Source organism: Opisthocomus hoazin, chromosome 6, assembly GCF_030867145.1.
Source record: "Opisthocomus hoazin isolate bOpiHoa1 chromosome 6, bOpiHoa1.hap1, whole genome shotgun sequence".
Classification (NCBI taxonomy): Eukaryota; Metazoa; Chordata; class Aves; order Opisthocomiformes; family Opisthocomidae; genus Opisthocomus; species Opisthocomus hoazin.
The window spans coordinates 15,855,737-15,878,474 of NC_134419.1; the positions used below are offsets into that span (position 1 = coordinate 15,855,737).

Here is a 22,738-nt window from a genome sequence, read left to right on the forward strand (position 1 = left end):
CTCATTTGCACAGTCTTCTTCCTGAGGTGAAAGGAGTTCAGACATTGTACTGTAACTGTTAATTAAACACTCCATTTGATTTTTAGATTACCCTAAGTGATGCATCTGCATTATGAAAATGTAACCTTTCTTCATTCATACTGAAATACTGAAGAAACGAGCGTTACAGTACACAATTGCTCCTTGTGTTTATGAGAATAGTGATACTTCCTATATTTCCTCTTGCTAAAGTCTTGCTGTTGCTACCACAGGAACCTGAATTGTCATTCCTTCCGTGCTAGAGTTAGTCTTTTCCTAAGTAGGGTTTCAAATTTAATTCATGTATTACCTTTCCTACATCAACTGTTATTGAATTTGTATAGAGTTCTTTGCAGATCTACTTTATTTCTGTTTAAATGAAAAGTCATTGTGTCGTAAATATTTGTGAATATTATGAATGTCTTAAGCATGGAGATGTTTCTTGGTGTGAGATCATACGAATTTTAAGACTGTACATGAATATCTGACAAGTTGCATATTTTAACATAGGAAAGTATGCAGTTAATTAGATTACAGAACACTTAAATGGTACTTAAAACCTACAAAGAACTTAAAACACTAGATTACCGACACTGAAACACTAAAATATTTGTGATTCAACTTCTTAAATTTGCAGAAATTAGAGCTGGTTTGTATCATGCCTTCAGCTGGAACAATCCTAAAAGAGTTTGACTAGGTGGACCGAACTAACAGTGTATTATGTAGAAAAAATTACATTGGTTAACATGAATGAGAGACCTGAAGTTATTTGCCAGTTAAGTTTTTTGGGGTTTGGATTTATTTTTTTTTTTTTCCTGATGGCGTATAAGCCAATTTTGCAACTCATTAGGAACTGTAATTCCCCTGTAGTCCTGTTCTGGAGAATCCCGTGAAGTGGCTGCACTCAGAAGGGGCTTGCCTGTTACAAGAAGGAATAAAAATGTATCGCAGTATTGAGTTGAAGGCTGTAATGGTGTAATATCCTCTTCATTGGCCATCGTGTTTCTAAGTGTAAAGGTTTCTCAAAATGATGAAGCCCTGCTATGGCAGTGATGTGGTAGCTTTCACAGTCTGTAGCCATGTAGGATAATCTGCTGCTTAGTGCTATTTTTTGGAGAGTGGAGTATCTATTGTTCAAAATAGCAGACAGAATTCAATGTTTCTTGCTTCGAAGAAGCTCAGTTGAAACCTTTACCAGTTTGTGAAATGGTCTTTGCAGGCAGCAGCAGAATTGTAGGCCAATAACCAAGAGAGAAGTTAGTATCCCTGGTTTTCCAGGGGAAAAAAAACCAACAACGCAGCAGACAGAAGACTTTCCTTTATCCAGAGAACAGATCGCAGTAGTGTAAATTCCCTGAATCGCTTGTCTCAGAAATACCTCTACAAAGTCCACTTACTCTTCCGTCTCTTCTCCATAACCCATGAATTGAGATTGACAGCTGCTGTAGTTGCTGTTGGGTTTTTGTGAAGGTTTCACTGGAATTGCAATTTGACCACTAAGTATGTAACAAATAGTTACCTGAAATTTCCATTTTTTTACATGTGAATATCTTAATCAAGTGTCTTTAATTTGAAATCTTAGACATGTGTGAAAACCAGAACCTTATATGAAAATTACTTCTGTTTTAAATGCAACCAGCAATGGAGCAAAATCAGTGATATGAATGTAAAAAGCTACCACTTAAAGCACAAATACTTCTATTCCTTCAGTTATCCAAGTAATTGCACTTCTTGGGGAGGTGGTGGTGGTGTGCTTAGGCAGTGGGCATAGCTCTGGTTCAGAATTGGGGTCTCCTTCATTTTGGCCAAAGGTGGGCAAAAGGTGACCATATGCACAGCAGGTGAAGTCTTGCATAAATAGTCACAAGTTTTTAGAAGGTCAACAACTTCCTGTACATCCCACTCAATGCCTGAAGTTTGACACTGGCATTTACTGTACAAAGAAAAAAATACTGCATTTTCTTCTGAATTATGATTATACATCCTTTCAATACAAGCTAGCATGAAGGAAGTTCTTAGTTTCCTGACTGATGGCAACGCTACGATCATTATGAGTTTTTCACTGGGGAAAAATGAAAGAGAAGAAAACAACTTCTCATAGGAAGACAAGAGTCCATCTTTTTCAGAAGATTTACAAATACTGGTAGTAAAACTTTTTTTTCACAGCTAAATGTGACCTTCATCAGTTTCATTCTCAAGCAATTTCTCCCAATATGTATCCATTTTATTTTGTAACAAATCAATATTTCTCTCTTAATTGCCGCTCATTCAAGTGTAAAATGAAATTTTCGTGCAGCTCAAAGCTGTGGAAACCATTATACTGAATAATGCACTACACAAAGTATTTTTGTAGGAGTTATTTTAGCTTCAGCATAAGGTGTTCACTAAAGAAACAGAAAGAAATTTAAATAAATTAATTACCAAATCTTACATCCGAGATTTTCTCGTGCTAGTTTGTCTGGTCTGAGGTGTGGGGCATAAAAAAACCTGTACAGGGCTTAGAACAGAGATACCTTTGAGGTTTTGGGCCATATTGCCTTCTCCTGCTGCTACAGCCTCCTCCTACGCAACACCCATGAGAGCAGCACTTTGACCTTCGTGTGAGTACAAAGAAGTGGCTGTATTGTATGCTTTCAGTATTACAGATTCAGTACAGTGATTTTCTCTGCAGTTTGGGTGCACATTTCATCACTTCAGCATGGGTCTGAAAGCCACTGGATGCATCATGCTCGTTCCAGACTCCCTAATATACTGGACGAGCTATTGCACTGAAGAATAGTGCTGTGGGGAGTGGTGCGGCGTTACCTTTGTGATAGCTGTACAGGGAACCTGCCTGGGCTCTCGGCAAAGTTGCTGCCACAAACAGCACAGAGGGGACAGCTGAATTCCTCACCATCTATCTGTATGCATGGTTGTGCATATATACAGAAATCCCTGGCTATTTCCAATTAGTTCTGCAATTATGAGCCTTGTGAGGCTAGCAAGAAAGTAGCTTAAAAATAGAAAAGAGGAAAAAGAAAAGAAGAATTAACTGATAACAGTCAGAAGAGTTGTTGTTCCAGAGTTTGCTCAGCAAGGGGCACAGTATGTCCTGATCAGCTCTGTACTAGTTTGATTAGTATATAAAAAGGAAAGTGATTTATATCAGAGTTCTTCAAATGTGCTTGCTCTACCTTTTATGAGGTAGCGTGAATTATTCTTGTACCTGTTGGCAATGTACAGCTGTGGAAAGCTGTTGATACAAGATAGATTATTTTAGCTTGGAATGTGGTATTCAGGGAGTGTGGGAAGTAGTAGGGCAAAAGAGAAGTTGATGTACAGCTGGAGTCAAAGGCTAGACTATTACTTAAGTTCAGACTTCTGTTATTCAGTTTGCTGACAAACAAAACTCACCCCTGAGAAGATCAGCCAAGCTCTTTTCCCTTTAGTCACCAAACTCTCTGACCTTCTCTTTTTTTTCTTCCACTTCCTTCTGACTATTTTTTCTGTATTACATTTGACCATCTCTTCAGGGTTAGGTGATTGCTTTGCTGTTTTTAACTTCCAAGCTATTTTTTTTATAATGAATAGTAGTCTTAAAATCCCTGATTATTATTATTTAAAAAAACTTTACAAACCATTAAATTCAGTAGATCCTCATGCTTAGAGACATTGTAATAAAGCTGTTCTTTGTATCAAAATGAATTGGCTTCCATTGTTAAGCAAATCGTATATATATTGCAGTATTTAATCTCCTCTAAAATACATTATAATTAATTTACTTGTAGGTCTTCTTTTTAACTGTTGTTCTTATTTCCTCAGACAGTCATTCTTTACCTCTTCCTGTCACCTAACAGAGGAAGCTTAGAGTCTACCAGTTACTCCTAAAATATTTGAAATGGAAATGCTGATGCTCTTTGTCTGCAATAACTCTTCCAACCAAAATCATAACTTCCTTGAATCACGACAAAAATGTAAAACCCTGTATAAGCAGTATGTATATCTTAAAAGATGGAGAGATTGCTCTTTTGTGTCATTGTACATTATTCAAAAATACACATTGTTTTCATTTTGTATCATCTTTGCATTTTCCTTTGATTTTATTGAATAGTAGTATCAAATCAATATATATTTAGGACAGCTAAGTCTACCAGTGGGAACGAGTGACATTTGAGGTAACATCGATCTCCAAATTTAGAAGTATAAAGCCTGAACCGAAATACCGTCTCGATGCCTTATTTATGGACTTTGATCTAGTATTAATTAACTTTGTTGACTTATGGATTGGACTGCCCAAGTGTAAAGTGAGTTAGCACTGCAGATAGTACTTTAGTACAAACTTGCAAATTAAATATAATTTAAAATTAGTTAGTTTGCTTTCTTTTCCATTACAGGTGCAACAACCGAACACAGTGTATAGTAGTTACAGGGTCGGATGTGTTTCCTGATCCTTGTCCTGGAACATACAAGTATCTAGAAGTTCAGTATGAATGTGTTCCTTACAGTAAGTATAATCTTTTTATTCTTGCTCACTTCCTCTGGCCCTCACAATTAAAGCTGGAGTGCTGTTACATGGAAAAAGAAGCATATGCTTATGGCCCACGGACCCATTATGCATGCAGAGCACTTGCAGACTAGGTCCTCCAATTAGCTTCACGAAGTGTGGAAGAAAGCCATGGTGTGATGCTGGCCAAGTGTCTGTCTGTGTTCTTAAGTGTTTGGCTTTTAAGGCTACTGTTTTTCCAGAAAACAAACTCGAATTAGCTATTCAATAGGCCAAAAAGAAATTTGTACTTTTGCCCGCTACCAGTTGCTGACAAATTGGCTTGGCTCACAGACTTCTAAAGCAGGAATTGACTTCCATTTTAATCATGATCTACTTGAAAGGCTACCTGCTGTTGTGGTGACTTGGGGTGCACAGCAAAACCCAACACTGAGGCAAATGCCCCATTTGGGGGACATTGTAAGAGGACTTTGTGCTTCAGGGACACATTATAAGTGAACGCCAATTCAGAGTGAATAATTCATCAAGAAGTTACTCAAACTTGCTTCTTAAAAACAGTGGGGAAAAGGGTGAGAAAGAAATGTTCACTTTTAATGTCAAGAGAAAATACAAATTATGCCTTGAATCAGCTGCCAAAACAGAATTTTTTACTGAAAAAAGGTAAATACTGAAATCTTATTGAGATAGAAAAATTTGAAGTTGTGGCTAGTTCAGCAGTTTTGTACAATATTCTTTCTAATGCCAGAATTCACTAGCTTTAGACATACTTCTTACTTCCTTGCAATAATTAATGCTTTTTTTTTCATTGACATTGTATGCATGTTTATAAAAGTTCTTCAGATTTGACACTTTTAACTGGTTTTGCTTTCTTGTAAGGTGATTCTTTGCAGTGACTTCTCCCTCGTCCCGTAACTCAACAGAGAAATAGCTGTGTTTGCAATGGAATTTGAGCAGTGCACTGATCATTTCCTTAAGTGATTATTAAGCATGAATTTCTTGATCTGCAGTAATCCTTAACCAAAGTCATATTTTCTGTTGGTACAGGAAACAGGCCAAGTCTGAGATGCAAAAACACTGTGGTGACAGTATATACCCAAAAAGGAAGGAAAGGATTTCTGGCATAAGCAAAGCTATGTCAAAACTGTCCATACTGTTTCTTGCATAATTTTAAAATTTAGATGTCTTAAACCGAAATACTATTCTGTACTGCTTCACCGTATTGAACCTTCACTGTTGTTAAAGGCCAAACACAGATCATCTGTTTTTTCTTCATTTCTGCTGTGTCATTGTTAAATGGTTGCTTGCTGATTTTTCTTCTGTACCACTTGTAGGATTGGAAGCCTACTGCATACAGTGATCCCTAGTGCCATTCCTCCTGTGTGTAGTATCGGTGGCTTGTTGTAACCGTTCTTCTCGTGCCACTTTTGAGGAGTGATGTCTTACCCCAATCTAACCAAAATTTTGTTCCACAAAGATCACTTCTACTTTAGCGCTATTTTCATTCCCAAATTCTCAGAAAGAGGGCAGTGCATCTGATTCCAAACCATGAGGTCAGTCAAATGGCAAGAGGTTACATTTCCAGTTCCAGTAGGCTAGCTTATAGAGAAAAAGTGTAATGCAAATAATGCTCAAACATGATTTTTTGTGCTGTTTTAGGAAGAGAAGTGTGGATATGTTCTACTGATTGGGTATTGCTATCTACAGGAATCTTTTCTTTTCCAGTTTTCAGAAGTGTAGTGCCACAGCGCGGCCTATCCTGTACTCTAACATGTAGTTATTCTACTTTTAAAATGTTTATTTTCTCTTACTGTCAATTGCATTGGCCTACCCCTGGAATTATATAATTCTGTGTCTATCATAACTTCTGGATGCTTCTTGTCTTTCAAAGTCTGTAAGTTTTGGAGTGTGTTAACTGCAGCATGTACAGTGATGACACTGCCCAATTCCAGAACTGTAAGAGGCATCACCTGTCATTACCAGCAGTCATCAAAAAGGTTGCCAGTTATTAAAGTCAGTTTTGAAGCTTGATTTCAAACTACATTTTGCTTTTGTAGCTGTTTTGATTGTTGACCATCTTTCTTCCCTGTCCCACAAAGCCTATCCTGGTATTTTTCCAAGTCTCTTTGTTTGACGCCTGATCAACTCCAGTTACCAAGTCTTAATTTTTTTCTCCCTTGTTCCAGTGCTCCATATCTAAATGTACGGAATGACTGAAATCATTGGGCTGGCAAGTAGCAGCTGTCCCAGCATAAGAGACTTGTTAGGAAGGTGGGATAGGCTTTTGCAGGTCTAGGAAGGGAGGTGTTTGTGATCATGGCACTTCTAACCAAAGTTCAATTATGGGTCTTACTTTTTCTCAACTTCATCTTCAGTTACTGCAGGACTGCAAAATTTGCTATGTCTCATCGTGACTCCATTGAGAGACTACAAATAGCAATCATACCAGCTTTTATGGTAAAAGTTGGCTTTTCTTACGCACTGGAATTGGTGTCACCCTTGTACAAAACACAGTTTATAAGCTCGTCGATGTCTTCCTGGCCTCCAGAAATACATCGCTGCTTTGCTGATCATACGTACTGATTGAGCGTTCTCTGGGTTCTGTATTCATCACCCTCACAAGAAAGGACTTAATGAAAAGATTCCTTTTTTGCATCTCAAAGTGTAGACCTGTTGCTGATGTTTTTCTAATCCTCTTTAGTTAAAAAAAAAAGTCTATTAAGATACTCAGTTGGATCTCCAACAAAACTCAAATTCTAGACAAATTTGATAGGTATTGCTTTGTCCTAAAATAAGAGTGTTATTGATTAAGTTACAAAGAAATTGAGAGTACCATACTTGACATTTCTCTCAATTATGCTGCACAATGTGTGTTGACACTTTGACTGAATAGCAGAAGTCAGCCCTTTTGTCAAGAAGAACATCAAAAGTACCATTTTGTACATCTGTGCATTTTTATTTTAAGCCTTTTTTGGAATCAGGAATTCAATAGAAAACGTTTTAAAGTGTTTTATTCTCTGTCTGCCTGTATTGATTGGACTTTGTAGCATTTGTTTATTTCAGTAAAGCCATCTGTCCCTGCAAAATGTACAGCTGTACACCAATGCACGCAGAGCAGACATGCCAGTAATGATTTTAGTTACCCCTATCTTTTTCCCCCTCTCCTGTTACTAATTCTAAGCAGGTACGATATCAGTATTTCTCTTTGGCAAGGAATAAAATAGAAGTTCACAAACAGAATCATCTGAAAGTCATTCACTCTGTGAAACCCAGGAATTCACCTCAGAATACATTGTCTGTTTACTTAGATAACTCAAGAATTACAAATCACAGAAAAACAAGTATTTTACCTAAAGTTGTATAAGTGAACAGAGGCTAGGAAAACTATTGCTCGTTTTGAGAATATTAGCTCCCTCCCACTCCCCCATAAAGTTTTGGAATTGTTCCCCGGAGAAACACTAGATCAGCTCAGCCAATACCATTCTTTCAAAATAATCATATGTAATTTTGTTAAATGAAACTGAAAATCCAAAACTTTATATGAAACATACAAATACATTCTTCAGGATAATACCGTAATACTGGAAATGTAATAGCTGTGCAAATAGTTTTGATACGCTTCCTTGCTATCAGGAGCTGCTGTTACACAGATTGGTACATCTGTCATTTTCCAGGTCATTTTATGAAACTGAGGGAGCATACTTCAAAGGCTATGGAGTATATGAAATAGATTTTATTGCATATAATTATTGGAAAGCTATTTACTAGCTGGACCTCAGCTATATGTCTTCCTTTAATACATTCCTTAAAAATTCCTTGGGGAAAAATTACTGTAGTAATACAACTTTGTTAATCGGGCTCGGTTTATATTTTCCGTGTACGGTGGCGGGATGGATATTTGTTTTAAACACTTAGTATGACTGTCCTTGCATACTAGCTTGCTGTTTCGAGCTTAATCGATGGTGCTGGAGAATATTTGAATGAGCTAAATGTTAATTTTTTCTTCTCTTTCCTTCTTTCTTACTGTGCTTTTGCTTCTTTTTTCTAGATGTGTTTGCTTATTCCTTCTAGTCTGATTTTGCAGTTATAGACTAAGAAGTGACAAAAGTTCTGAAGATTAACATTCAGGAAAAAAATTAAAGTAAAGCCTAAGGAGAGCTAAAGGATGCAAACTGCTTTCTTTAAAAGAAAGAAAAGCAGAGGGATGTGTGGGACAAAGATGGGGAAAGGTTTAATAAGCACACATACAAACCTATATAATTAATATTATTCATTTTGGATTTATAATTATCTAATTAGTATAATACCTATATGTGCACTCGCGCATATATGATAAATTAGTGTGTCACTTAAAAATCAACTTGACAGCATTATGCTTTGAGAAGAAGAGTATGTATAGCATGCATTAGTAAAGTCATTCATTATTTATTCAGGTTCACTAAGTGAAACTACATGCCAACATATCTGTATTGCCTTCTTAATCTACTAAAATGATTGATCCGTGTTCACTTGTGTAACCGTAGAGTCTCTCTCCTGCTAGGTTTTCCTGTTGTCTGTTTCTCTTTATCCGATATAGTGCAGTTCTTATTCTCCCTATATTTAGCGTCTGTTACTAATTTAATCTTTAGATTAATAGTCAATTTATGTTAATCTTCTTTCTTTTTTCCTTGCACTTTTTTATTTTTCTTCCGATGCTTAAAATAGAAGTGGAGCAAAAAGGTAAATAACGTATACAGTCCAAACCCCAGCTCCTTGTTATGTGCCTTATGGATGTTAACCTCTTCCCTTCCCCTCCCCACAACACTCTTATATTATGATAATCAGCAGGATCTCATAAGTACACCTCATAAAGAAGTCGACTGTTTGCAATAAAGTGACTTGGCTGCTTAAAGTAGGTGGCGGGGTATAGTGTCTGAAATACTTGGGCTGGAGGGAAGACTCCCTTGCTTTTTTCTCTCCCTTACTCTTTGTCTTTCTTTCCCTCTCTTTCTCTCACCCTTGGGTAAATTCTTGTTAATCAAGTGTCATCTTGCCTGGCTTCCAGAACCCTCTCCATAGCATGCCATGGTTACAGGGTTTCCTGGTCTGTTTCATTCATTGCTTTGGTTGTGTTTTGTTTTTCTCTGCTCCTAATTGCTTTCTCTATATACCTGATGATTTGTTTTGTTCCTTTATTTTTAATCGAGGCACCTCCTTTTTCAGCCTCACCACTTCTTAAAGTTCTAAACAAGTCAATGTGATTTTTTTTTTTGGACTGAAATGACCTAGCGCACTGCTGCACACCAGTTAAAAGCTCTGGAGCGTTAATGTGTACTCACTAAAAGTCTAAGATGAAAATGCAAGAGTAGCTCTACATTTTCAGCTGTCTGTGTATGAAATTGAGCCTTGGTCTGTACTAGTGAAAACAGTTCCCATCCACTTTCCGTACTGGTACAGCAAGAACATGGTAACTTTAAGAAAAGTGGATGATATAGGGTGATAATTGCATTAATTATAACATAAGGTATAATCCAGTGCCAATTAAATGGATTTTTTTTCTTCCTGACACAGTCATTATGATTTACCTATCTTTTTTTTTTCTTTTTTTTGTTGTTTTATAAAACAGTCTTAATTTGACGTAATTCTTGTCTTACTTCTCTCTGTGACTGTTAGTTTTTGTTTGCCCGGGGACGTTGAAAGCAATTGTGGACTCACCGTATTTATATGAAGCTGAACAAAAAGCAGGTGCTTGGTGCAAAGATCCTCTCCAGGCTGCAGATAAAATATACTTCATGCCATGGACTCCGTATCGCACCGATACTTTGATAGAATATGCTTCGTTAGAGGACTTCCAAAATGGACGCCAGCAGACGACGTATAAACTCCCAAATCGAGTGGATGGTACTGGATTTGTAGTGTATGATGGTGCTGTCTTTTTTAACAAGGAAAGAACTAGGAACATAGTAAAATTTGACTTGAGGACTAGAATTAAGAGTGGAGAGGCCATAATCAATTATGCTAATTACCATGACACCTCTCCATACCGATGGGGAGGAAAGACTGATATTGACTTGGCAGTTGATGAAAATGGCTTATGGGTAATTTATGCTACAGAACAAAACAATGGGATGATAGTAATTAGCCAGCTGAACCCCTACACCCTGCGTTTTGAAGCCACCTGGGAAACGACGTACGACAAACGGGCAGCATCGAATGCTTTCATGATATGTGGTGTCCTGTATGTAGTGCGGTCGGTGTATCAGGACAATGAGAGCGAGACCGGCAAGAACACCATTGATTACATCTATAACACCAGGTTAAGCAGAGGCGAGCATGTGGACATTCCTTTCCCCAACCAGTACCAGTACATTGCTGCAGTGGATTACAACCCCAGAGACAACCAGCTGTATGTGTGGAATAACAACTTCATTCTGCGATATTCATTGGAGTTTGGCCCGCCTGATCCTGCCCAAGGTACGACTTGTTTCTTCTCATTTTTAATCTCTTTGTACTTACATTCAGATAACTACGTTACGATATCTTTGGTCTTAGACTTAGCTCTTGGCAGAAAGGCAGGGAGGGGCTGTTTGTCTGCACCGTGCTGAGCAGTGCAGCATTACATTGGTGCAAGGCAAATTTGCAGCACTTGTAAAGAGAGATAAAATTACTTTATTTGATTTACAGGCTTGTACTTTTTTGTACAAATGGTTAGCTTTTCTATGTTTGAGAACGATTTTGGAATTGTTTATTTACTTTGTAGCATCAGTGAGTTTGGCTTTCTATAGCTAAAGTAAGTTTGAGTTCATTCACGCTGAGCCAGAACCCCGTTCCCGTCTGTTCGGTGTTACCTGACTTCTGAATTGATTACAACATACACGCAGACCTTTTAACTTCTTGGCGCCAGCAGTTGAGAGTGATGTGTGCTGAGAGGTCCCAGAGGAGATGTATGGGGTTAATGTGCAATACCAAGCATAAATATTTTTCCACAACCCTATTTTCACACTTTCTAATACCGGGCTAGACAAGTTTATGCGACCTCTTTCTAGCAGGTTTCTCGGTAAGTCCACTACAATTGCAATTCAGCTCACTTGAAGTTAGAACAACTGCCTCAAAGGAAAGACACTTAACTGCCAAAAGAGGAAAGAAAAATGGAGGTCTTTACATCTCAGAAATCCCTAAAAATGACACAGCCACATATTAACATCTGCAGGGGAGAGTAAATACCAAGTGCAATGCTCCATTCCAGAAGATGCATGCAGCAAGGAACAGAATGTTGATAAGCTGCTTTAGCAATGAAGGTGATACTTCACTTCTCTCATCTAACTGGTATGCATGTTTAGCAACCATTTGTTCTTCTTCAAAAAAGTGGTAATAATGGCTTCTGCACCTGAAAAGTAGCTATCGTGCTTCAGTGAAGCCAGTTCATGCACAGCAGTGCAAACCACGTAGTGTGCACACAACTGTATCAACATACATACAGCTTTTCCTAGGTGCAGAAGTACGTAAGATGCAGCAGAACAAGGCAGTTTAGAACCAATACATCAGTGCTCTCCAGAGCCAAGTGAAGATTATCCCGTCTGTCTCCTGCAGACCTCCCAGGCAGCACGTGGCCAGGCCCAGGCAGGTTCCAGGTGTCTGGGACTGAGCTCCGTCTACAAGGGCAGCTGTCTTGGGAAGCGTTGGTCTCTGTACATCAGGCTAGTCCGCTCCTCGGGGAGGCTTTGGGGCTGCTTTTAGCAGAGACATACCCACCTAAGTAATTAGAAAAAATTTATAGCTTTCATTTTCATACATTCTCATGCATGTCACTTTTCATTTGATTTAACCGAGATGAAGATGCATTTTAAATTCTCCAAAGCTTGAATAGTAAGAGGAGAAAATGGAGGTGCAGGCTCGAAATAACTTTTTGCAGTTCAGGCAGCTGCCATGAATGTGGCAAAAGCTAATCTTTAAGTCATTACATTGAGGGAAAAGTGTTAAGGAAGAGCAGGGAGAGAAGAAAAGGCTTTGTAAAATTCTTCCTTTGCTTCAGTAAACCACCACAGTTCTCCAGTAGGACGTTTTATAATGCTTTTATTATGAGCGAGTCTCCAAGATCCTGAGTTACAGTACATGTATTGGCCACATCCCATCTAATACCAGAAAGAGATTTGGGCATCCACCAGCACCCCTTCATGTTCCTGGGTTCCTTGCTGGCATGGAAGGCAGGGAGAGATATGGTTTATTCCAAGAAGACCTAGACGAGAAGGGGGCCAGGGCACACTGCGGGGTGCTTGCCTCTTGTCTGATCTCTTTGCCCGTTCACCCATGAAGACAGAGGAGTATTTTTTGAGTGATTTATGAGTTTGGGTTTTAAATTAATTATGACATCAGTAAATATGTTTGATTATGGACTCTTTTGAATATAGAAACCATACAAAGGCACTAGATTTATTTGAATTGGGATGCATAGGTTCACAAATGGTATTTTTCCTTATATAAAGCCAATACCCAGTATTGTAGTTTTATATGGATTTGTACATAGCAAATCTAAGAATATGTTTCAGTTCATTTCCTCTTTTGCCTAAGCATATTGCCTGTAGTTAAAGACTACTAAATTTAAGGAAAAATTATGTAATATGATTGTCCTTGAGATGTACTGCTATATAACCAAGAAGAGTTTCTGTACAGTTTCCAACTCTATATTTTATTTGTATTATATTGTCAGTTCCTCTTTGTTTCAGCATGAAGTCTGTATAAATTGATCAATCCTTCTATTGTTACACAGTTAAAGGATCTGTATGTGTAATACGTGTTTGAATTTTTTTATCTCGTATGAATTTAGCCCAGATTTTCAACACATTTGATGAAGGGCATTTTTGAGTTTCTTTTGTTCTGTTTTATTTTGGGGTTTTTTTGTGGTTGACTCAGATTTCTTAATCATCTACTCAAAGACACAGGTGTTAGGAAAACTTTCTTTAAATCACCTAACACAAGAAACTTCTTTTAGTGTCTTTTTGCAACGGTACTTAAATATCAAGTGTTTAATGGTGTCACAAGGTCAGTGCCTCAAAATTGGAAGTCACGGCCTTTTCTGTTCGAATGGTTAACTTGGGCCCATTGTGAGAAACTCAGCAATCTATGTTCCTTCTGCTGCCGTGGGAGCAATAATGACATATAGACACACGCTGATTCTTTTTTCCCCCCCATATATCTGTCTTGGCTATCAGTTCTTGTCTATACCGTAACTTCCAACTACCGAGTGTTACAAAAACAACAGTCTTTCTTCCTACATGAAAGATAAATTTGTCACACTTTTGAGGTCGAGGGTTTACATTTGCTCCCAGGGCCACAATCTTGGACTCGTCCATGACCCCAAACCTTCCTTTTTTCTCTCTGTTTCTTTCATTTTTAAATCTGCCTATTGAAAGCTCCGAAATACCACTATAATTAACCTAATGTTCACCCCGTCCTTGCTGCAAACCTACACCATTTTCTCCTCTTGCAACTATGTCATGTGTTCCCTATATCCTTGTTTTCTTAATCTTCAGGAGAACTTTTCAGATTTCTAGAACTGTGGATGCTGCAGCCAGGCTACCGTTTTACCCTGGCAATCGGGTCTTCTGCCCTTAGAACTCCCCCCTCTAACATCATTCTTCATGTGTTGTTTTTAATTCACTTCTCATGGGAATCACAGTACATAGATGCAGAAATGGCTTTCAGAGCTACAGCTGACAAGTGCCACTGAAATGTTGCAGAAGACCACATTTTCTAAGGTTAAGTGTAAAAATTACATTTAAAACTCAAAACCTTAATTTAGATATAAAATAAATCAAGCTCTGCAAAAAGCCACTGTGAAAAATTCGAAACCACAGGTTTTTGTGTGCTTGGTAAATTTAGTGGGTATGTCCTGCTGCTTGCTTTCTGACGGATATATCCCAGGACCAGATCAGTCCTCGCTGAAATAGGAATTTTTGAAGGAATTTTAAGTTGAAGGATCAGAAAGAATGAAGGGAATTTTCCTCCTAAAAAGTGAATATGAGCATTACATTGTAAGGTTTCCTTGGTAACAAAAAGAAGATAAATCCTTTTGTTCTGTGTGAGTGCGTTAGGGAGAGATTTCATCTACAGTCATCCCAATTTGCGCTAACTGTGCAAACTGTTCAGACTGAAGTTGTCTCCCCCTTTGTACCATGATACCCATCATTAAGTTTTATTGGATCACTGCAGGAAAATATGGTGGTTGTGAGTGTGGACAGAACAGAAACTTGGAGAGCGCTATCACCAAGGGCTTGAAATAATAGGAAAGTAGTGCAACTAAATCTTTACAACGCCAAGAACCTACAACTAAGTCATGCAGCAAATTGTTAAGTAAATTAGATCTTTACTATTATATCAAATCTGATACACTACAGATTGATGGAAGAGTGGATGTACAGATAAGGACAACATAATAGGGACCAGATAGCTTATTTCTTGATCGTAGGTGGTTTGCTAATTTTGTGGCGTAATTGTTATTATTTTCAGGATATAAATTTATAAATGGCTGTGTAAACTTTTCGCTTTCAACTAAACAGGGTTTGGCAGGGTCGATAGAGTACTGGCCAGCATAATAGCTGGAACCTGTAGGTAATTAGGTAAGGCTTAGTGACTTCCCTGCTATGCACTGAAGCATGAAAGCAGGCACATAGTGGTAACAAGCAGAAGGCAGGGAGATCTGGATTTGCACAGGTTTCTGATCTCCATTGCTTTACACGTCAGCTCAGTGTGTGACACCTTCTGAAAATGAAGGCAGGTACATAGATTTTCACATGTCCAAGTACATTGAAATATCTGACCTATAAAGACACGTGTTTAACTGAAAAATCCATGCAGCTGATTTCTGAAATTACCTAGATGCCAGAGATGAAAATGGAACCTTTAGTGTTTTCAGAATCGGTGCATCATATGGGCATTCAGGCACAATTTTAAATCTAAGGTCAGAGTTGTATTTTGTGTGGGGATTTTTTTGTTTTGGCGTGGTTTGTTTTTTTTGAAAACGTATTTTATGCCTGCTTAGAATAGAAACCTGGTGGCAAAGAATACTAGATAGCTTGTGTGCCTTCTCTGCACCCACTCTTCACTGTCAGTTGGGGAAACACAGTTACTGTTTCCCTCCTGTCCTAGGCAATGTGTTATTTTTTTTTATAGACGTCACACTGTTAAACAGGTGTTAAGTTTTACTCCAGTGGTGTCCATTTTTAGAAAGAAATAATACGCATAACTGTTTAAATCAGCTGTTAGGAACTGCGTGAAACAAATGTAAATTAATTAGCCTCAACTTGAGTCTTCGGATTTACTTCCTATTGCTCTTTTTTGGGTTTTTTTTTTACTTTACAAATACTTTCTTCATCTGATAGTGAGACACACCTATTCTTAAAAAAAGGGAAGAAGGCAGAATAGTTTTCGGTTTTCTTCTCAGGATGTCAAGCCTAGTCAAAAAGTCCAAAATAGAATCAGGCATTTTAAAAATGGCTTTTTTGATGCTAGATGAAAATTATGTATCTTCAGCCTTGTACAGGCTGCTCGCTCCTGCTGCTTGGAACAATAGGTTAATAACCTTCACATGGAGTTTTTTTTTCTTCTTAGTTGCAGCGTATTAATCATCACTGCCATTATCTTACATTGGTAAAGTGCTCTGCAGGGTAGTGCATGGGAGCTGGCAGATGCCATCACCCTCAGCTTTCAGAACGAGACACATCAGGTGGTGGCAGCTCGCTTGTGTCTTCTTGTAGCTCAGGAGAATGGCCTTGCAGATTATGTTTCCCAACAGGTCATTAGAAACGAAATGATCTGCCTTCTGAAAGCTAAATGTATTCCTTAAAGTGATGTGTTCGGTCATTTCTTATTTTTTCAACCTTCTTCTTTCCCAGGCATCCAGCACCATCTGAAGTTTCCTGGTACATTCTTAAATGTAGTGACTTCTCCATTTTGAAATTTTAATTTGAGAGAAAATCTCTTAGAAGTGATCTGGGTTTTTTTACGTTTTGTGAGAAAGGTGGTTTGAAGTCTCCTAAAATGTGAGATTGTAAACGTATTTCTAAAGTATAGTTAATATGCTATGAAAATTATTTTAATGGATAGCATTAAAATTGTTCTACCTGAAGTTGCGTAATGACAGCAGGATATTTTAGGTCAGGGTGCAGCACAAAATACATTCTGAAAGTTACTGCCTCACTACTGGACTTCAGAGAGTCGTTACGAATTTGTACAGTGAGATTTTGCTCCTGAGACAAAGCTGTCCCAAACGTTACGGGTTTTGAGTAGTAACTGCAATAATGCTAATACACATTTCAGTGATTAAATATGTACTAATTAGCACAGTGTGTTAGGGGATGGATAGTAATAATTGGTTGTCCCCTGCATCATTCTCCATCCCCACCAGTTCCCTGTTCCCTAGGACCTGATTCAGCAGGCGCTGACTGACATTTCTGCAAGTGATTGCAAATGCTTTTGACAAATGTTAATTGGGAAAGCACGAGAAGGGTGGATGCATTGTGATCAAAAGAAAATTACAGCAGTTTCACAAGATGTCAGGCAAGCACTTGCAGAACAGATCCGGGGATTTCAATAGGTTTCGTAGTAGCTGGCTACGCCACGAGTTCAGCACAATTGCGTAGACTGTTCATGCAGCCAAGAATGAGACTGAAGAGAAGACAGCCTCTGAGGAAGTTTCTCATTTGGGAGCCAGAGAGGAATGAAAAGCACATCTTTGCATTTAGTCTTTAAAAACAGATCGTGATGTTCAAAAACTCCACTCTAAATTCGTATGAAGATAAAAAGATAAATTCATATTTGAGACTCCTAATGTATTATTACTGAAATATAATTGAAAAAGTATTTTGAAGTAATTGTTATCTTCCAAATGACTAGAAGTTAATCTTATTCAAAATACTAACTTAAACATCTGCTGAAAGAAAGTGAGGCAGCTCTTCTTTTGTTTTTTTTGTTTATGATTTAATTTAGAGAAGATGCATTGTCCAGTAAGTCAGAGTTCAAGGGCCTAGCAGAAGGGAAAAAAAAGAAAGAAAAACGCCACTTTATCCACTGAAGTTAATCCTAAAATTAGTTTCATTTATTTCTGTATCAGTTAGGATTTTAAAAGTACTTGATATGAGCTTATTTATGCTCAGCACAAGTATCTGTGCTTTTATGTGCCTATAAAGCACTACAAACACTAATGAAGATTTGGCAGTGATTAATGATAACTGTTTCAGTTACATTGCTCGCTTGCATTGTTTCAGCCGCTGCTCAATATACATTTGAAGGTGACGAACAGGAATTCCAGACTGTTATCTCTGTTAGCATTAACTAGTATTATCTCTCCAAAGCCTCAGCAGCACGGCATGGCGCAGGCTGTACCTCGGCAGCTCCAGCAGTGCGTTCCCGCCGTGGGTTGGTGGAGTAAGCAGCTGTGCATCCCAGGCAGCAGTGATTTGGCCTAAGCCATTCCTAGTGTTTCATAAAAGGTTAAGCTAGGTACTTGCCACTGGCTTGAACAAGTTGCGTCTTCACACCTGCTTTATCAAAAAAGAACATTAAGGCCCGCAAAGTTTGAACACAAGAACGCCACATACAAGCTAGACGCTGCTTCTGTTTGGAGCTAATCGAGCACGCTGCAGCTCTCTCGAGCAGAATGACTGCTGTGTAGGAAGACGTTATCGTAATTATTTTCCTGGAAGGTGTGTAGCGGGTGCCTTGAAGTTTCGGGATCTGATTTTTAAAATGGTCTCATAAGTTGCAGCCCACTGCCTATGTTATTAAAGCTGGACTGCATTGTTTACGGCATGCTGATTCAAAAGATTCTGTCTATGGAGTTATTCCTTCTGCGAAAGTGATTAAGTAATCTTTAATTGCTTGAGCATGTTTGTTATGTACTGATAACTCACAAGTACTGCCTTTCATCCTTTAGAAGTGTAACTATCAATTTTTATTATGAGATTATTTGGAGTATGTTTTGAAACATCGTACTGGTATGAGCTGGGAGTAAAAAAAATAATCAAAGTTGTATCTTAAGCACTCAGAATATCAGTAAGAAGAGAGTAATATTAAGGAAAGGAGACACCAGAGAATCCTTTAGAACTGCATTAATAGCATTTAAAGAACTTTTTGTTTTATAATTCTGAAGTAATTTACTTTGTTATTACTCTGATTTTCTGTGTGCAGTGCCTACCACAGCAGTGACAATAACGTCTTCAGCAGAGCTGTACAAAACCACAGTGTCTACCACTAGCACTGCATCACAGAAAGGTCCCATAAGCACAACTTTAGCTGGAGGAACAAAGGAAGGAAGCAGAGGACCCAAGCCACCACCACCTGTTTCCACAACCAAAATTCCTCCTGTGACAAGTTTTTTCCCTTTGCCAGAGAGATTCTGTGAACCGACTGAGGCCAGGGGGATTAGCTGGCCTCAGACACAAAGAGGAATGATGGTGGAACGCCCTTGTCCCAAAGGAACACGAGGTATTGCCTTAAGAAATACATCTTGATTTCAGCAGACATCTCAAAAGCAATGTGCTGCTCTCTCATGGTGAATTTTTTTTAATCTCAAGCTGTCTGTCACATGATTTTTTGTTGCTTGGAGGGTGCAGTACCTACAGGCAATGGTCAAGTTTTAATCTACAAACAACATTTGAGCCTAGCCACAGAATTACCTTGAGCATGCGCTTTTGGGAATCCAGGTCAAATTTTAGGGCTTTGCTTGAGGACTGTTGTGAAGTATGCTTACAGCTGCCTTTCTCATTATGAGCTCCCCTCTGGATGAGTTCCAGGAAAAATCAAGGGCTTTTTGTTTGTTTGCAGAAAACGTCTGGTACTTTTCACTGACTTTTTTATTGCTGTTTGTAATCTACATTATTTCCTTACATTTTTGTCAATTATTGTCAACTACTGCCATTAGCAGCATTCAGAATTTAACATTGCTTAAGAGCACTGTGTAACCGATTTCCTGAATGCATGCAGGAAAATGGTTTCCATTTCACTGTAGTTTTCTACATCTGTTGTAGGAACTGCCTCGTATCTCTGCGTGGTCTTAACGGGAACGTGGAACCCCAAAGGCCCTGATCTTAGCAACTGCACCTCACATTGGGTAAATCAACTGGCTCAGAAGGTTGGTTGAAACCTTTTAATCTGATGTACACTGATGATTAAGGATTTTAACTCTGAGTATTAATAATTCAGTTTGTTGAAACCACCTTTGTTACTCTGTGTTCATTTAAAGGAGAAGGAGTTAATGTGTACTTTGTGTGCAAAGCACTGGCCAACAGTTAGGTTCATATGTGTGTTTCGGTACACTCTCCCTGTATCTTAAGTTCTTGTATTGAATCTGTGCTTACATGTTTTCATTGCTATTTAAAGCAAAGTAGCTTTTCACTTAATCACTTTTGTTCAAAAAACAAAAGCTATCTTTGCTTAATAAATCAAATATTATAAATCACGCAGCAAGATCTACGGTGTACAGCAAGGTTTTTTGGTTCAGGAAAAATTATATGGTAATAAATAGATTTTTCTCTGAGTGCATTAATAACAGTATGATTAGAACGCAGAGCCACTTTCTGTGCTTTCCCTCCCTACTGAGATTTACTAAGTTTATGAAAACTGGATAATTTGTTGTCAGTAGCAGGCTACTTGGCTTTCAAATGCCTAAAGCACTAGTATGAACAAATAGATTTCTTACTGTCTGATAATGGCAGTAAAATAAAAGTGAGGATGAATAGAAGATCTAGCCCAAAAGTCCCAGTCTGATTTCTGGGTTTGATGGCTGTTAAGAGCTGCTTTTGTGTGTCATGGATCTAAGAACCTTTAATCTTCTGAGATAAAGCGAACGTTATTGGTCTCAATTAGTTGCAGATTTCAATGTATGTGCAAATGCTTATTTCACCACAACAAAGGTACACAGGGAATTAGAATTAGAAGGCACAAGCAGAACAAGGGACCCTGCTGAGATAATATAAATTGTCATTTCAGATCAGAAGTGGAGAAAATGCTGCTAGTCTGGCCAACGAACTGGCTAAACACACCAAAGGACAGGTCTTCGCTGGCGATGTTAGTTCCTCAGTGAGGCTGATGGAGCAGCTCGTGGACATTTTGGATGCTCAGCTGCAGGAACTACGGCCCAGTGAAAAGGACTCTGCTGGAAGGAGTTATAACAAGGTACACACCTCCCATCATGTCCTCCTGCTGGGATAACCATTGCCCTTGGTTTTTTATTTTTTTCCTTTCAGAAATATTAATCTATACTTTGTTCCAGCGTGCTTATTGTTCTGGAATAAACATCTAAGAGAAAACAGCAGTAAATACACAGTGGAAAGTTGCAATTACCTTCTTTAGGGAATAAGATATAATTCACAATAGCTGACTGGTCCTAAAATACATAGCTGTGTCCCTTATTAAAATCTGGAATGTGTTATAACTAGTGTGAGGGAAATGGGCATTAGCTCTCAGAAATTCTATAACAAATCAGCATATTTATCCAGTGATCTTTTTAACCCTGAACATGTAATAAAATCAGTGGGATTCTGCACGGGTGCAGGGGTTTATTTTAATCTGACTTCCTGCAGAATAATAGCACTTTCTTAGCCTTTTAAAAACGCCAACATCACTTATAATTGATCTTTATAAAAATGCCTTAATGTGCACATCTAAAACACAAAGAAGTGTTTTCTCTGGAATAATGTTCAGAGAAACATTTCAGAGAAAATCTATGACTTTGTGGTTTAAATACAAGTCACAAGTGTTTTTGTCATTCCTCTTTCTCAGAGGAAATGCTGTATTTCTCAGACTCTTCTTTGCGTCAGCTTAGTCAACAAGCTACAAACGCAACAGTTTTTCAACCTCATTTAGAGGGAGAGCTCCACGCACTCCTCTGTTATTTTGGCAATAGTTTTGCTTACAATCCGTAGCTGCCCTGAAAAGAGTTTTCCCAGAGACAGATCAAGTGCCCACACGGGGATTTTCTCCTTTAACCTTTTCACAAAAATCCCACTGTTTGGGCAAAGATATCTGAGCACCTATATAAAGGTTTGGGAAAAACATTTCCAGAGTGATGGTTTTTTATAGTCATCGCTGGACAGAAACTAGATTAGTGTCCAGGCTATAGTTCAAATTGAGGATTTGAAACACCAGACGAATTTTTTGATATTTCTGAACCTTTCCAGAATGTGTCTAACTTCTGATTTTCTTTTTTCTTACTAAAAAGCTCCAAAAACGAGAGAAGACATGCAGGGCTTACCTTAAGGTATCTCTCCTGTGCTGTCACCCTGCTTTCTCCCTGCTTCAGCAACCTGCCACGCTTTATCATCTTGCTGCATGATCCTATGTATTTCAGTCTTTGATAAATGTGTATTGTGCCCCATATCAACTTACAAATGTTGGCTTTGCACAGGTATAACACTCAGAAAAAAAAATTAAAGATCAAAGTTTATACCTCTTTTACCTCAACTTGTTCAAAACTAAAAGAGCAGAAATGGTTGTTTTCTGAATTGGAAGTAACATCTCTCTCATAATACAACTTTGGGTAGAGGAAAAAGCTGGCACCTAACGGAAATTACTTCAGCTTGGTAGTATTTTATATCAAAGACTGTTTAGAGTTAATTTGCTTGCATGAAAAATGTACATTATATGGCCTGCTTTGTTCTTTGTGTATTCTTATGCCTAGTAAAATCACTCTTTCTTACAGTTTTAAGAGTTGTTACAAGGGCCAGATTCAGTGACTTCAGGATAAAATGTAAAGACAAACATTTCTCTAACTTTACTAGTAATATGTGTGCCATGTGTCCCGTTAACCAGGCTATATGGAAGGCATGTAACATATTGCTACCCGACCTTCTGTTTCTTTCATCTGCTGTAGAATGGTTATTCGTAGTGGCCAGCTCCTGTTCTGCAATACAATGCTGGTAATGCCACCTCGCGCCTGTGAAGAAAAGAAAAAAGTCCTAGAACAGATCATGTCTGGCTCTGAAAAATTTTATTGCACATTTTTTCAAAGTTTCTTTTAAAATACTGATTTTTACTTGTACCTTCTGAGATAAAACGTAAGAATGATTTTTGAAAAGAACTTTGAAATACTTTGCAACATCATAGAGTAGTTGAGACTTTGAGACTGTTACTGAAGAGACATTTCTCTGTTCAGGGCGCTTCTGTCTTTTATCCTTCAGCTCAAGGAGGGGATGGGAGATGTCCAGTTATGCAGAAATTTGACAAAAAGAGACATAGATCTTGAGAGAGAATCACTTGTCAAATAAT

General features: G+C 38.2%; 1 protein-coding gene across 20 annotated transcripts in view; it reads left to right on the top strand.

Annotated features, from left to right (window-relative positions):
* The window catches only part of ADGRL2 (adhesion G protein-coupled receptor L2), a 159,974-nt gene that overhangs the window by 105,317 nt on the left and 31,919 nt on the right, over positions 1-22,738 (top strand). For 14 of the 20 annotated variants that reach the window (XM_075424784.1, XM_075424794.1, XM_075424788.1 and 11 more), the window contains exons 4-9: positions 4,392-4,501; positions 10,151-10,951; positions 18,662-18,958; positions 19,501-19,604; positions 20,462-20,647; positions 21,693-21,731. In XM_075424784.1, coding sequence (XP_075280899.1) covers positions 4,392-4,501; positions 10,151-10,951; positions 18,662-18,958; positions 19,501-19,604; positions 20,462-20,647; positions 21,693-21,731 — 1,537 coding nt within the window. The remainder of the gene's footprint in view (positions 1-4,391; positions 4,502-10,150; positions 10,952-18,661; positions 18,959-19,500; positions 19,605-20,461; positions 20,648-21,692; positions 21,732-22,738) is intronic. The other 6 variants (XM_075424789.1, XM_075424790.1, XM_075424797.1 and 3 more) reach the window with 1 other exon arrangement.